The sequence below is a fragment of the Salarias fasciatus genome, chromosome 2 (genome assembly GCF_902148845.1).
Source record: "Salarias fasciatus chromosome 2, fSalaFa1.1, whole genome shotgun sequence".
Taxonomy (NCBI): domain Eukaryota; kingdom Metazoa; phylum Chordata; class Actinopteri; order Blenniiformes; family Blenniidae; genus Salarias; species Salarias fasciatus.
In genome coordinates this window covers 28,865,598-28,880,540 of record NC_043746.1, presented here as the reverse complement: position 1 = coordinate 28,880,540, position 14,943 = coordinate 28,865,598, and the positions used below count along the sequence as shown (strand labels likewise).

Below are 14,943 nucleotides of genomic sequence, written 5' to 3'. Positions count from 1 at the left end.
CGAACGCCGCTCTTCCCACAGACTCGGTGACGGAGTGCACACACAACTGCTACGGCAACGGCGAGTGTGTGGCCGGATCGTGCCACTGCTTCCCGGGCTTCATCGGACCGTACTGCTCCCGAGGTAATTACCCCGCTTTTCTATTTATCTGAGAGGGTCGGCTCTCCCCTCCTCGCTCGCCGCTTTCTCTCAGGCCCACTTCGGAATTCTCCCAGATTGCTTCAGCTGCCGCGAGACAACCAGGCCAAATTACATTTTCCTCTCAGAAAAAAAAAACATCGAAATCGATTGAGGCCGATCAATAAATCGCTTGGAGAATATCGGCTCACTTTGGTGCAGATGTATGTTTCCTATAACACACATGACAAAGGTCACTTTTAAACTACTGTATGTGTGTGTGTGAGGATATATAAATGAATGAATAATTAATTAATTGAGAATTACAAGAAGATGAAGCCAAACTGTGCAGCAGAGGAAAGCTGATATGAGATTCTCCACATCAGTGAACATATATTATTATAAAAATTTAAAGGATGAAGGAGCGGAGAAAACTAACGGAGGAGTTCATAAAGACCCTCTCAACACACCGACGTGGAATCAGTGGGATCCTATCTGGACAGAAGATAATTGAATAATTCATCCTTCAAGAGGAAGGCAGCTTAAATGATTTGTCCAGAGAGTTCCAGAGTCTGGACGCCTGGTAGAGAGTTTGAGTTCTGACGGTCTTCTGCCTCCTGGTCGAGCGAACGAATGTTCATTATTCATGAATTTGAGGATTAACAGATGAGTTTGTTAAAAGTTTAAATGTCTAAACAGAGGTACAGTAGAGAAGGACGTCAAGCAGCCAGACAATAGATCAATAACGTGAGGTATTGATGTATTGAACGGGTACAGTGACGTTAACACATGACTTATATCCTCATTTACTTTATTTCATTTATTAAATTCAACACAATGGGATCTGGACATAAAACTTGATATGAAGCCATATAAAGAGGAATAGTGTTTTCAACGCCGCGTTGGAGATTTATGTAGCAGATTTATGAACTTGTGAAGCAGATTAATTCCTTCCTCCTCATCTGTGCCAGTTTGTTTTCTGGCTCTTCAGCGCATAGTTTGCTCCAATCTTCTACAGTTAGAAATGTTGATGTGCATCTTCAGTACTAAAAAGGAGAAGATCAATCAACAGCTTTTTTTTGGTTGATTGATCGGCTCCTTTTTAGTTTTCAAGCCATGCCAAGCTAACCTAGTCATGCTAAGCTAACCTAGCCTGTTCCACTTTTAATGCTAAAAAAGAAAGTTGGAGCTGTGACTCGTGTTTTCTCACCTGAAGGGCTAAATTTTTAATTTATTTCCCCGTCCGCCCCTCCAGCCGCCTGCCCGGTGCTGTGCAGCGGAAACGGCCAGTACACCAGGGGGCGCTGCCAGTGCTACAGCGGCTGGAAGGGCACCGAGTGCGACGTGCCCGCCTCCCAGTGCGTGGACCCCCAGTGCGGGGGCCACGGCGTGTGCGTGGCGGGGAACTGCCTGTGCAACGCCGGCCACAAAGGATCCAACTGCGAGCAAGGTAAAAGGGAGAGCGAAGCCCCGGGGAGGTGGGGGGACGGACACAGCCCGCTGGAGAACCAATCGGCGTTTTCGACTCGGCCGAGCGGATAATGTGGCGGATGTTGTTATTGATACTGTGTATATAAATGAACCCCGGCGTCGGGCTCGTGGTGCTGTGGCCATCGACGCCGTCCCCTATAGGGAGGCTCCTCAGATGAACACACCTGTTCAGATCCATCAGTCGATGGCATCCCCTCCTCCACTGCCTCTCACTCCATTGATCCGCATGCAGACAAAAGGCGGTTAGCGTGTGGGAGTCGTTCGGCCTCGCGCGTAAAGACACGCTCACTTCGTTCTGTGGTTTTTATCTGGAGTCAACCCATAAAGGAGGACTCTACATCTGCTGCTCCGGTTTGATGTATTGATTCTGGTAAATAATCGTTATCAGGGTCCGAATCAGAGCTTGAATGCAGTCAGTCGGGGAGAAGGAACAAAAGCTGCGGAGCACATTAGCCCTTGTTAGTAATGGTTTGATTATGTTGGTCATAATTGGCAATTATTAACCCAGATCAGCAAGTTGATCTGCAGATTGTTAATCGTAATTGATTATATCTGTCTAGACGCTAATTGTTCTGCTTTTCCTCGGGCCTGTAATGGAGCATAATTATGCTGTCAGCATGTTGGGAGAACCCAGTAATATACAGTAAAGGAGCCGGCTGAAAGCAGCAGCCGGGCCGCCGCCGCATCCTGAGGAAAGAGCGTCCGGCCGACAGCGAGAGCGTGTGTGTTTGACGCTCGGCTGACGGCGGCTGTCGCCCGGCCGTGTGTGTCCGCAGTGGACTGCGCGGACCCCAAGTGTTCCGGTCACGGAGCCTGTCACCACGGCGACTGCCACTGCAACCCGGGCTGGGGCGGCGCCAGCTGCGAGATCCTGAAGAGCACCTGTCCCGAGCAGTGCTCCAGCCACGGCACCTTCAACACCGAGTCGGGGACCTGCGTCTGCGAGGCCAACTGGACCGGCGCCGACTGCTCCATAGGTCAGAGCGCCTCTCACTGCCTCCACATGGCTCTCATGTCAAAACAGGCCTGACTGACGCTTCCTGTGAAACTCACCGCAGCACCTCCACGCTTTCACACATTGCTTTTAATATTAAACTTATCATGAGCTTTAAAATATGAACATACAGTGTCAAACTGAGCTTAATATAATTCAAATAAATCCAAATAAAGCCTGTCTTATGAATAACATGTTAAAATATTAAGCTTTACTACTTAATAACCCTTCACAAACACAATACTTGAGCAACATGAGATTTGACTTTTAAGTATACAATTATGAAATCGATCAATCGTTACTTAAAAAAAGCAGGTATTCCAACTTTAAATAGTCCCAAAAGAAAACAAAACTTCATTATGCTTCTGTAAAACCCAAAGACTGAAATATTGACGTCTGAAAAAGTGTATACTGAGTTAAAGGGATAAATAAACAATATAACCCAGAAAGTCTGCCCGTCTTATAAGTGTTCGTTTACAGTTATTAAAAATTGACCTAAAAAAATACATATTTCAAAGAAAGAAACCAGGAATGTTTGACCTCCAGTTTAAAAACTGACCGAAAATTAGTTTGTGAATATTTTTCAGTGAAATAAATAAAAGATTTTTGTATCAGCCTGAATGTGGTTTTGGTGTTTAATTGGATGTAAACTCAATAAAATTTGACCTTTTTGGAGAGTTGGCAAGACTGCTCACATTTTTACTGTCGACTTCAGTAAAAATCTAATTACCTCAAAAATAACTCATTTATTCAAGTACAGAAGTTTAAGTACATTTTTTTCAGGCATCTTGCTTTTTGTTTTTAAGTAGTTGTGTTGACGAGGAGCCCTAAACATATGTATGCATGCACTTTAAACGGACTTATCCTTCAGTTAAATTAAATGAGGCATGAACAGGTTGGATGGAACAGGTTGGAATCCGATCTCTCGCTGTCTGAGGAGTGAAATGCAGCTTTAGGGCTTCAGCAGAAAGCTGGAAGAAAGGCGGTTGTAATGTTGTGGCTGATTCGTATTGACCAAGAGCTGGTTAATAGGAAGAGGGGAAAAAAAAAAATCACAAATGAAGGGTGAAAATACTCCAGTAGTTGGAAAAATAAACAGATAGATGGAGGGAAATCCATATTCAGGATATCATGGGGGCTTTAAATGAGTGTTTTCCTTCATTCATCCACAGTCATTAGCGGCCTGTTGTTCCTGCAGAACCAGACCGTCCTCACAAACACTGCAGTCAGCACACACACACACACACACACACACACACACACACACACCGTGTCTCCCTCTCTCTTGTTGAGGATAAAGTTTGACTTTCTCCAACAACTAATTGGCGCCACATTTTTCTGTCTTTCCTCCAAACAAACCCCCCCCTCGCTGCGCCCAGACATCAGGTGTCCGGCGCCGGCAGATGTGTGAGCCTTTATAAACAGGCTGTAAGTTGAAATAAAAGATCTCACACAGGGCGGCCGGCCGACATGTGGCTGTCTTGTTAAAAATACAAAAAAAAAAAAACAAAAAAAAAAAGTGTGAGGAAAATGATTTAGCTGTGAGGTTCCACCCCGGAGTATCAATGGAAATTGGATCATGTGGGGAAATACACATGATATATGATTTAATCTTCAATTATTCAAAACAAACACACTTTAAGCACATTTGTCAACTCTTTTTTAAAAAAAAGCAATTTGCTGAGAGTGAGGAAAAGTATTTATTTACCAAAATTAATGTGCTACAATTTGAAATGAGCTTTTTGAATCAATCATAAATCAGGATTTTTTTTTCCCCTTCAGCAGGTAAGCAAGAGGGAAACAGAATTATTCATTTGCGATGTCCGACTGATTCATCGCCAGAGATGATGAACGGCGGCTCGGCCCGCTCGGGTTTCTCATCGCAGGCGTTCTGCATGCACTGCTGTCAGACTCCTGCTTTATAACCTGCAGGTTATGCCTCTTTTTATATCTCTATGAGTAACATTTTACTTGTTTATTTTCAACACAAGACACCCACGGTGACATAAAAATCTTTTTATGATCCTGAGCGTATCTCCTCGCCGCGTCCTGAGCTGATAATACCAACTTTTTTCAAACCGTTTCATTCATTTTTTTTTTTTTTTTTTTTTTTTCTGCACAAAAACAGCGGCATAAAATACGTGTTGACGCCACACAAACCGAGGGAAATGCCTTTGAAGGCAGGAGTAAGAAAGTAATCTGGAGCGACTGCGGGAAACAAAAACACCACAGAAGCTCGGAGACAGATGTTGACATCTGATATCCAGGAGTCGCTCATGCTCGGAAAGCGTCGGATAACAAACCGGAGGACTTCGGTCCGGATCGTTAGTCCCGCTCGCTTCGCACTCTTTGTGTGTGTGTGTGTTTTTTATTTCCCCCCCTCTTGCTCTCGGTCAGCCATAACATTATGACCACTTCCAGAGAGCGGGAGTTCTTCGCCTCGCCGGTTATCGGGTGTCGGGGGAACGTTTGGTCCTGAATTGATCTGTTAGAAGAAGAAAAGAGGGGAAGTGTGAGGAACCGAGTTGGTTTTCTCTTGTGTCTGCAGAGGTCGGTTTCTATCACAAATGGTCCAAGTGAGCTGTGAATCTCATGTTTTTGATGCACTTTAAACACTTAACTGGTTTCAGTATATTATTAGAGTTTATTCCGCAAAATCTAATAAACGTCTGGATACATTTCTACTAGTTACAGTATTTATGATGATTTACCTTTGTAGATTTGTACATGATAGACGTATGAATTGAAAGAATATTTTGATTTGCTTTGCCTCGCGGTCCAAAAAGATACATTTGAGGTCATTTCTCGTGCTGTCAGTTTTAATCGCAATTCATCGTGATTAATCGCAATTGCCTTAAAGAAAAGAAATAGAATATAAAACTCATTTTACTGTCATTGAGACGTTGTTTTCTCCATCCCTGTGCGGTACAGGTGAATTATGAGATTGGATTCTTCATTTTAAGCTTGATTACAAGTCCAGAAATGATTCGATTAATCACAATTTTAAGAAACTAATTGTTGACAGCCCTCCATCGATTAACGCGATTAAAACTGACAGCACTAATCTGCTGTGGGTGTGAACGGAGACGCGCCCCGGTCGTGATGCGTTCGGTGATATTTATGATGCTGACTGGATCGACGGTCGACGACGGCTCGAGGTTAAAGAGAGACGAGCAGGAAGTGACGGTTTGCCAGCCGCAGTTCGCCTCCAGTCTCTCTGCGTCCCACAGAAAACACAAACCCGTCCTCGCTGATCTTTCACACCGCAGCCGTGCAGAACTGCAGCTTCGCAGGTCTCGGTGTTGAAGGCGTGAACTGCAGGTTCAGCAGTTCAGCAGCTGTTTCTCACACACAGGAAGTCAGCACACACACTCCTGCTCCACACAGCATCACCCCGGCGGTCTTAATGTTGTGGCTCATGCTGCTGGAGCCACAGGTCCTGCGAACATTTGCTAAACGTGATTCAATCAGCTGACAGGTTGAATCTGGATGAAGGAGCAAAAGAACAACAGCTTCATTATGCGCTGATCTGAAATGAGTCAAACTGCGGGCGCCATCGCGCCTCGGCGCCGGTAATCAACACTTGTGGCACGTGTCGCTTCTAAATGCAGCGCATGTGAACAACAAAGCTCCCATTCCACGTTGCTCCTCTGTCACGCCGCATATGTTCGTCACGAGAGGCGAGAGAACGCTTATAGACCAGCAGGACGGCGTTTTCAGAAAAACAGCAGCGCCGCGGCGCTTCCAGCCTCACATTTATTCTTCTCTTTTATATTTTCGAGGGGGATGAAAGAATTTAGTATTCCCATCTGCTCCTGGCAGAGCCTCTTCATTTGTTCCCAGGTCTGGATTCAAAGGGTTTGTCTTTCGACACAGGTAGGCGACATGTTGGTTCAAAGGCTGGCCCCTCCCATCTGTTATCGGCGCCGGAGATTCAGGTGATTTATGTGCCGCTTCCCTCCTCAGAATAGACTTATTTTCCAGAGAGAAACACTCCCGGCGTCAGACAATTAAAAAAACAGCAGTCGCGGTTTGTTTCTGTCAGTGTAAAAGGTTGTTGAATCTATTTTTCTTGGCGGAGCTTCAGTGGAGACGGAGAGCATAAAGAGGCTGGATGGCGCGTTTGAGATGCCGGCGCCAACCTTTTGAAGCAGCATGTAGCCCATTTGGTCGCCGCCCAAGTAGAAAAGACTGATTGTGTTGGTGAGCGGGGATTTTTTTTTTTTCTCTCACTCTCCCTTTGTGTCTCACTTTATTCTCTCTTCTTCTTCTTCCTCTTCTTTTTAAACAGCAGTAATTTGTTATTCCGTTAAAGTTCTGGGAGTCTCCACGCTCAGTGAGACATCTGGGACTGACGGGGGAGTTTGTCCACCTGGGCGGGTTGCGGATTCCCTCGCAATTAATGCCGCGGTTCTTCTTCAATTAAATAAACTTTAATTAACAAGCTCGTAGCGTGGATCGAACACCTCCAACCCCGATGCAGCTGGAGTCAGGGGCATGTTAAAGGCAGATAAACACTTTTGCTCTAATGAAAAATTGATTGCATAGATTCTATGGGAAGGAGGTATTCCTTTGCAATCGAATGACTCCCCTCCAGAGGCATGCTTAATATTCTACAGTGTCGGCTCGGCTTAATCAGAACCATCCAAGGTCCCTCAATCGAAGAAAAACTCCATTCAGAGAGCTGGAACAGACGGACAGCTGAAAGAGCCGAGAGCCGGCAGAGCAACGAGGGGTAGATTGGCTCAAAAATGGCAAAAAAAAAAAAGGAAAAATACAAAAATGAGTGGATATTTCATCCATGGCTTCAGCAGCACAGGCATGTCCGCTAATGTGCCTTTCCCCGAAGGCTGCGGCAAGTTTGCAGAAAAAGTCACAAACTCAACTGAGCTGCGGAGCTCGATAAATTTCCTGAAGCATCGCGTCACTTCAGATCTGAGGACATACTCGAGGTGCTTTCCAGTGGTACTCCGACGCCTGTTGTCACAGCAGAAAGCTTTACGGCTCCTCCGTTTAACTGCTTCGATGGGAGCCCTTGTCGTTCTCGGGGAAGGGGGCGACTGAAACTCGCCGAGCCGCCGGAACTTTCCAGAAGACGACAGACACCGATTCGCAACTGGCCGTGATTTAAGAAAGCATCAGAGTCCAAACAGCGGCGTCTGTGAACCCTCGCCTCAGCCCGCCAACGTCTCCACATTATGTAAAACCTGAAAAGTGGTTGTTTTGGAAGGTTTCAGATGCAGAGTAATTGCAGTGTTTTATTCTTCTGAGCTTTCTGAGCGATGACAGCTTTTGTTTCATGTCAAGGCGGCTGCACTAAGAAAAGGAGGCTTTAGAAAATCGCTCTGATAAAAAATGAGTTAATGTGGCTGCAGGACAGAAAATGACATGAATAAAATGCTCCACTCTCCGTGTGTATATATTTTATTTTCGATATAAATCCAGATAATTGCTTACTTTGTGAGATAAGTCATTTCAGATGAAAGAAAGAGGTGGTTCAATCAGATTGATTGGAGCCAATTAACAGTCGATTTCAAGTGAAAACAGAAATCTCTGTTGTGTTTTGAGAGTCTATTTACATACCAATGATGCCCAGAGCCAAAATATAACTTTTTGAAAAATGCTCCCAAGGTGGAACTTTTCAGAAAACCCTTGGGCTTCGTCGTCATGTAAACGGGCGAAAGCGACACTTTCAGAAAACGCTGAGGCTGCAACTGTGCATGTGCACCACGGGGTAGGAAACAGTAGTTCTGCACAGTAGATGGACAGAGAGACATGACTCCCAGTCCAGATTCTCCTGGTTCTGGTCCTGGTCCTGGTCCAGATTCTCAGTCCAACTCATCTCCATCATCTGTTCATATAAACATGAATAGGTTCTCCCATTGTAACAAACTGTTCTGTACAAACCCAAAAATGATGGGTTTTCACCTGAAATGTTTTGGTGAGAACACCAAACAGACGCAGACCAAATGAGACCTGGTCCATCTGCCGGTTTAAGCAGGACATTGTTCTTTCCTGGTGTCTGTTGGCTGCTAATGTGCTCCCCAACACAGACTCAGTACATTCCACAGCAGTACGAGGCCACAGTGTTACTGCGCCGCAGTAAACAGTTTACCAATAAAACGTCTCGCGCGCCAAGAATTCATTGGACTTTATTAAATCCAGAACTCATAAAAATAATAACATTACACATCAATATTAATATAAGGCTCTTTAAAAGAGCAGTTGTGTTTCTGGCAGTGTAGAACTTGATGAGGCTTTCCATTTCCTGCCAGATTCACTTGTTGACGTTTTGTGTGTCGAACCCTCATTTAAAAAAGACGAGTGAAGGCGGCGGGTCCGCAGAGATCCATATAGCAGGAGGAGGCCGTAAAGGCCCGACGCTTCCCGGCAAAATGATGCTTCCTAAACCTCCCTTTAACACATGGCGGTAATTTCCAGTCTCTTTAGATGAAATAGTGTCGGAAGCGTGCAGCGGCGGCGGCCGCCGCCTTACAGTGTCAGAGAGTTTTAGAGAAGGGTTTGGCTGAAAACACGTCTTGTTTACAGTTAAAGTTATTGGCCCACTTTAGCCGAGGGAGCAAACACTTCTCAGACAACATCAGAGTATTTTTCTGCCGTGGCAGACGCGTCTACACAGAATACCAAAACACACCAGAGCAAGAGGGGAAAGAGTGATTTTTCACAGGCGACATGTCTCCACGGCTCTTTGTTTTTTCTCCTTCCTCCTAACAGAAGTGTGTGTGGTGGACTGCGGTCCCCACGGCTCGTGCATCAGCGGTGTGTGTCACTGCGAGGAGGGCTGGACAGGACCCGAATGTGAGCAGAGGGACTGTCACCCACGCTGCATCGACCACGGAGTCTGCCGAGAGGGCAAGTGTGACTGCCACCAGGGCTGGACGGGTGAACACTGCACCATCGGTGAGCGGCGGGCACACACACACACACACACACACACTCACACACACACACACACACATGACAGACAGGCCACAGCTACACAGGAAATTCATTCATGGGCAGGATTTAAAGGGCAACCGTGAAGTGTGAATGTCACTGTGATTTTCAGAAAGGCTGCAAAGACACAGTTCATGATACTTAAAGTACAGACTAGACTAGAAACTACAAGCTACAGACAAGAAACTACAGATTATAAGCAACATACTACAGATTAGAAACTACAAGCCACAGACTATATTAACACAAACTACAGACTATAAACTACAGACTATAAAACACACACTACAGGTTAGAAACTACAAACTGCAGACTGCAGACTGTAGACCATAAGCTGGAGTGCAAACTACAGTCTAGAGACTATAATCTACATATTCTAGACAGTAAACTATAAACTACAAACCACCGACTGTAAACTACAAACTATAAACTACAAACCAAAGACTGTAAACTGCAAACTACAGACTGTAAACTACAAACCAGCAACTGGAAACTAAAAACTATAAACTACAAACTACAGACTGTAAACTTCAGAATACAGACTGTAAAATAAAAACTACAGACTGTAAACTACAACCTACAGACTACTGTTGGGAGTTGTTAGTGTTTCCATGCAGCACTGCATTGGTTTTTCTTCACTGTTAATTATGTCCTACAACCATTTATTTTCTTTTGCTTTTAAAGTAAGACGTTGCATTTCTAGATGAATGTTTTTGTTGTTTTTTTTTAATTAGCCACATCGAAGGTGAATATTTGTAAACCTCCAAAGCTTCGTTGCAGCTCAGTTTCTGGATTTATACAGAGTTAATGACTGATTGTCCATTTGGAAATGTTACTTTCTGTTTTTTTTCCAACCATTAAATTGTGGCCAGCGGAGAATTCAGAACGGTGAATCAGTGACCGTGATGTTATCTCAAACTTTTAGCTGGAGAACAGCGTGTTGAGAGTTGTAATCAGTGACTTTTCTTTCCCCAACATGGCTAACTTTGTCATTTCCATCCTGGACTCGGATGTTTCACCTCTCTCCACAGCTGAAGTGACGCCGCGGTATCAGTGAGCCCCGGGCAGGTATTTAGGGAGCCAGAGAGCGGCGGCTCGGCCTCTTTGGAATATCATTTTTCTGAAATGGCGGTGCTTCACCTGGCATTAATGAGGATAATGAGTTCTGAGATGTCACTTGCTTTTGACCTTTACCTCCAGCTGCCTCAACACCTTCACCTCTGTCAGAGGTCCCGCCGTTAAACCCTGACACTTGGCGTCGGACGGCGTTCCCCCAAGTGCCATCCCAGCCTCTTCACGACGACGCGTCCCCTGCGAGACGATGATCCGCCACTCCAAACCCTTGAACCCTAATTATGTATTTACAAGTTCTCTCATCAGCAATCCCCCCCGTCCGCGGCGCGGATCCGTCTCGGAGGGGGGAACGCGGCGGCGGGGAGGGAGTTGTCGGAGAGGTCACACTCCTGATCTCATCTTATTAATCTCTCCCACCTCGGGGCAGACTCTGCACTATCCGTTTTCTTTCTCTTTCCTCCCGGTTCAGGAAAGTAACTCCCTGCTTTGGATGCGGCGGCGGCGGCGGCGGTGAATAGGCGGCGCGTTTACCTTTTCGTGGGGAAGCGGGAGCTTATTTTGTCTTTCAGACCCTTGAATAACTGCCATTTGCACAAAGCGCCCTTTAATCACATTACATGGTCAGAGCGTGAATGGAGGACTTCCTCGGCCATTCTTTTGTCGCACGCATCTAGATCCTGTTTTATATGCAAGGCTAAGCCTATTGTCGCTGCTTTCTCAGCACTGCAGTTTACCGCTAAGGTGTTTTTGATTTGTCTTAGTGTACTGCACGGTGCATGTAGTTAAAATCACTGGAGTGGAGATGACGGAAAAATTGGAAAAAAAAAAAAAAGGAGAAGAAGAAGGAGAAGAAGAGGGAAATATATATATAAATGGGTGTAGTATTGTGCTTGATGATGCATTGAGACTGGAATGAGGCTGAGCCTGCACACCCTGACAAGCCGACAGTGAAATGTTTTGAAGCAGACCCAGATGAAACTGGCTCATAGGGTTTGAAAACAAAGCGTGTTACAACACTCAGATATCAAGAGAAACTGTGTGTGTTCGCCTTTGTGTTCGCCTGCTTTGGCGAGGCGAAGCAGATGGAGAGAGTTAACAGTGAATATTTTACCCAGCACAAGTCGCTCCGTTTCTTTATTTGCTTCATATAGAAAGAGAGTTTAATCGTAATTTAAGACGCTTTTACTGGGGGAAAAAAAAAGATGATTTTATTTTTTTATGCCATTCATGCATATGTAATCCTGATGAATCAGTCAGTGTTTTAATTAACAGATGCACCACGAGTTTGTTGCAGATTTCTCGGTCTTGCTGGAGCTAAAGCTTTGAATCCGATGCACCTCCTGTTTCTTTTGTGTCTCTTTCTCAAACAAATATTCCACTTGTTTTGTCTATTTGCATTTCTCTGCCTAACTCCTACTTATATCCATTCTCCTCTCTATTTTGTCTGTATGCCTGTCTGCCTACTCTTTCTGTCTCTTTCCAACTCCCTCTTGGCTCACATGTGTAGCCCTGGATTCTAGAGTATCAGGTAAAAAAACCCCCACTTTTCATTCTGCTTGCGATTTATTCTCCTCATGCTAGATGGTTTTTTTTTTTCTTTCTTTCCTTATTTTCTAATCCAGCTTTTTTTATTTTTATTTTATTATTTTGCTGCTGTAAAAATGTGACCTTTGTTTGAAATAATCAAATTGGGTGAGCCTGCAGCTTCCCGCTCTTTGTGTAATATCCTGTCACTCGTGCTGAATATTTATTCATCTCGATCAGCGTGTCACTGCCGCGATTTTTTTTACACGCGCAGTGGAGAGATTGAAATTAAAGCAGAAGCTAACACGTGGAGAAGACGACGATAATCTACTGAAAGATATAAATATACATATATTTAAAGCAGGCACATGAGCCAGCGTTTCCACTCTTTGTAAGTCATAATAAGTCAAATGTGTTTGTCAGTCTTAGCGCTCTGCCACCACAGAGATAAGTAATTTTCTTTTCCAAATGTTTCCCTTTCCTCGGTTGTGTAATAGGAGCAGTCAAGATAGGATATAAAGGTAAATTGAACCACTACCCCCCTCAAGGGAGATTGTCACCAACAATCCCTCCCTGCTCTCTGTCTTTCCTAGCACGGCGTTTATACACCTGTTTTATGTCCGAGTCGATCATAATGTTTCTGCTGTGATCCTGCCCCCCCCACACCCCACACCCCCCCCCACCTCCCCTCATCTCCTGTCCGTCTTAACAAGTCTCCCACCAGACTCCCCGCCCCCCCCCCCCCCCCCCCTCCACCCACCGCCACCTTGTCTTAATTCCCTGTGTCTGCCAGATTAAACGCCCCGAACTGGTGTGGTTTAGTCGTGTTTGGGCTCCCTGTCTTCACCCTCCGCTAGAAGGAATGCGATCTGGCAGCGACTGCACTGTTCTCTGTAGATGTCGAAACTCAAGACCCTCCTCTCCCCCCCTCCTCCTCCTCCTCCTCCCCCCACACACCCTTTTACCCCTATTTACATATATACTTCCTCTTCCCTTTGACGTTGCCGTTACTTCACATGAGTGTTTCTAACATCTGCAGTGGGCTATTCCCTCTCTTTCTTCTTCTTCTTCTTCTTCTTTTTTTTTTTTTTCTCAGGCAAAAGCAATAAACCTCAGTGATTTTTTTTTCTTTTTTTTTGCTGCCTCTTAAGTGGGATTTGGGCAACTTTTTTAAAAAAAATCCTTGAAATTGTAATACAAGAAGAAAAAAAACCCCACTTGACTAGATTTGACACGAGGCAGCCTTTCATTTAACACGCACATTGTGAGGATTTGTGCAATCATAAATCCTCACAATGTGTCACTTGAACTTCAACGGTGTCATTCAAACTTTGATTTATAGTTTGTGGATTTAACTCAACATGCGTTTGCAGTGTCTGGCTTTGGTCTATTATTAATAACTAAACTGCTTTGCTTTTTCTCTTTTTTTTTTTTTTCCTTATTTCCCTCCTTGCATTCATTTTCACTGTAGCTGCACTCGCTTTAAATAAACTCATGTGAAACGACTGTAACTCCTCACAGCCCCCCCCCCCTTCCTCCTCCTTCTCCCACATCCCCCCCAGTCCTGTCAGAGCTGTATCGTACTGTATGTTCACTCAATACTGTCTCCTCTCATCTTTTCGTCCCTCCTCTGCCCCCCTGTCCTCTCTAAACCCCCCCCCCCCACCTCTTCCTGCTCTCCCTGTTCCGACTCGCACGCCGGTCTGACGCCAACATGATTTGTTGACAGACGGCTGCCCCGGGCTGTGCAACAACAACGGGAGGTGTGTCCTGGATCAGAACGTCTGGCACTGCATCTGCCAGTCGGGATGGAGAGGGCTGGGCTGCGACGTCGCCACCGAGACGCTCTGCTCAGATGGCAAGGATAACGAGGGAGGTAGGAAGGAGCAAAAAGCTGCGTACAAATTGTCTTTTAGCTCTCCAGAAGGAGAGAGAGAGCGAAAAAAAAACAAAAAAAACAGGGAAGTTGTGCGTCTCTCATTGTGCCCGACAGAAAATTGGCTTTGATGTGACTCCTCGGTGACAGTGCAAACAAACAAAACAAATCAATCATACATAAAACATCACTGCAGAGAATATGCAAATGCGGGAGCGGAGCAGATTGTTAAACGTCGAGGTTTCAAATGTACAGTAGATCAATTACATATATAAAAAAAAAAAAAAAGAAAAGAAAAGACAAGTGGCGGTGACTTTATTGTATGTTAATTCCCTCCGAGCTGCGTTTCTAATGAACCGGCCTGATGGACATGGCCGCCAGTTTTGTGGTTTATTTGAGGTCACAGATTGAGCCGGTTCGTCCTGCTGCTGCTCTGGTTCACTTCATTAACATCAGAGAGTGACGTTCAGGGAGGGCGGAAGGAGACGCATGTATTCAGGGAAACATGCAGTAATTCTGACAACAGAATGATTTGAAATGAATTCAGACACTCTGGTTTACTCACTTCTTCATGCTTTGAGCTTTGTTTTTTGTATTGAGACAGAGTGGTTTTAGTTTTTGGTCATTTTTCATTGATTTAGTTTCTAGATACTAGAAACCATAAAGCATTCTGACTGTGAGTTGAGTAAGCGTTAGTGGAAATTTTTAAATTAGGTAATCGCACAATTTTTGCAAATTAATCAAGATAAACCTTTAATCACAGTTTTTATGATTAAGATTCTGTCATTTTGAGTTTTGCAGACTCTATAGTACTGAATTATTGTTGACAGTTGAGAATTTTGCTAATTTATCGCTGTTGCCGTATCATGTTGATGATACAGCAAAAGCAAAAAACGTTGCTATGTCGTGT

General features: G+C 44.7%; 2 protein-coding genes across 6 annotated transcripts in view; one reads left to right on the top strand and one right to left on the bottom strand.

Moving 5' to 3' along the window:
* The window catches only part of ctso (cathepsin O), an 81,617-nt gene that overhangs the window by 2,286 nt on the left and 64,388 nt on the right, over nucleotides 1-14,943 (bottom strand). The gene's annotated exons all lie outside the window — the stretch shown is intronic.
* Nucleotides 1-14,943, top strand: part of LOC115399588 (teneurin-3) — a 154,437-nt gene that overhangs the window by 96,317 nt on the left and 43,177 nt on the right. For 2 of the 5 annotated variants that reach the window (XM_030107049.1, XM_030107038.1), the window contains exons 8-14: nucleotides 22-123; nucleotides 1,373-1,567; nucleotides 2,385-2,585; nucleotides 9,338-9,523; nucleotides 12,141-12,161; nucleotides 12,655-12,678; nucleotides 13,887-14,033. In XM_030107049.1, the coding sequence (XP_029962909.1) occupies nucleotides 22-123; nucleotides 1,373-1,567; nucleotides 2,385-2,585; nucleotides 9,338-9,523; nucleotides 12,141-12,161; nucleotides 12,655-12,678; nucleotides 13,887-14,033 (876 nt within the window). The remainder of the gene's footprint in view (nucleotides 1-21; nucleotides 124-1,372; nucleotides 1,568-2,384; nucleotides 2,586-9,337; nucleotides 9,524-12,140; nucleotides 12,162-12,654; nucleotides 12,679-13,886; nucleotides 14,034-14,943) is intronic. The other 3 variants (XM_030107072.1, XM_030107062.1, XM_030107056.1) reach the window with 2 other exon arrangements.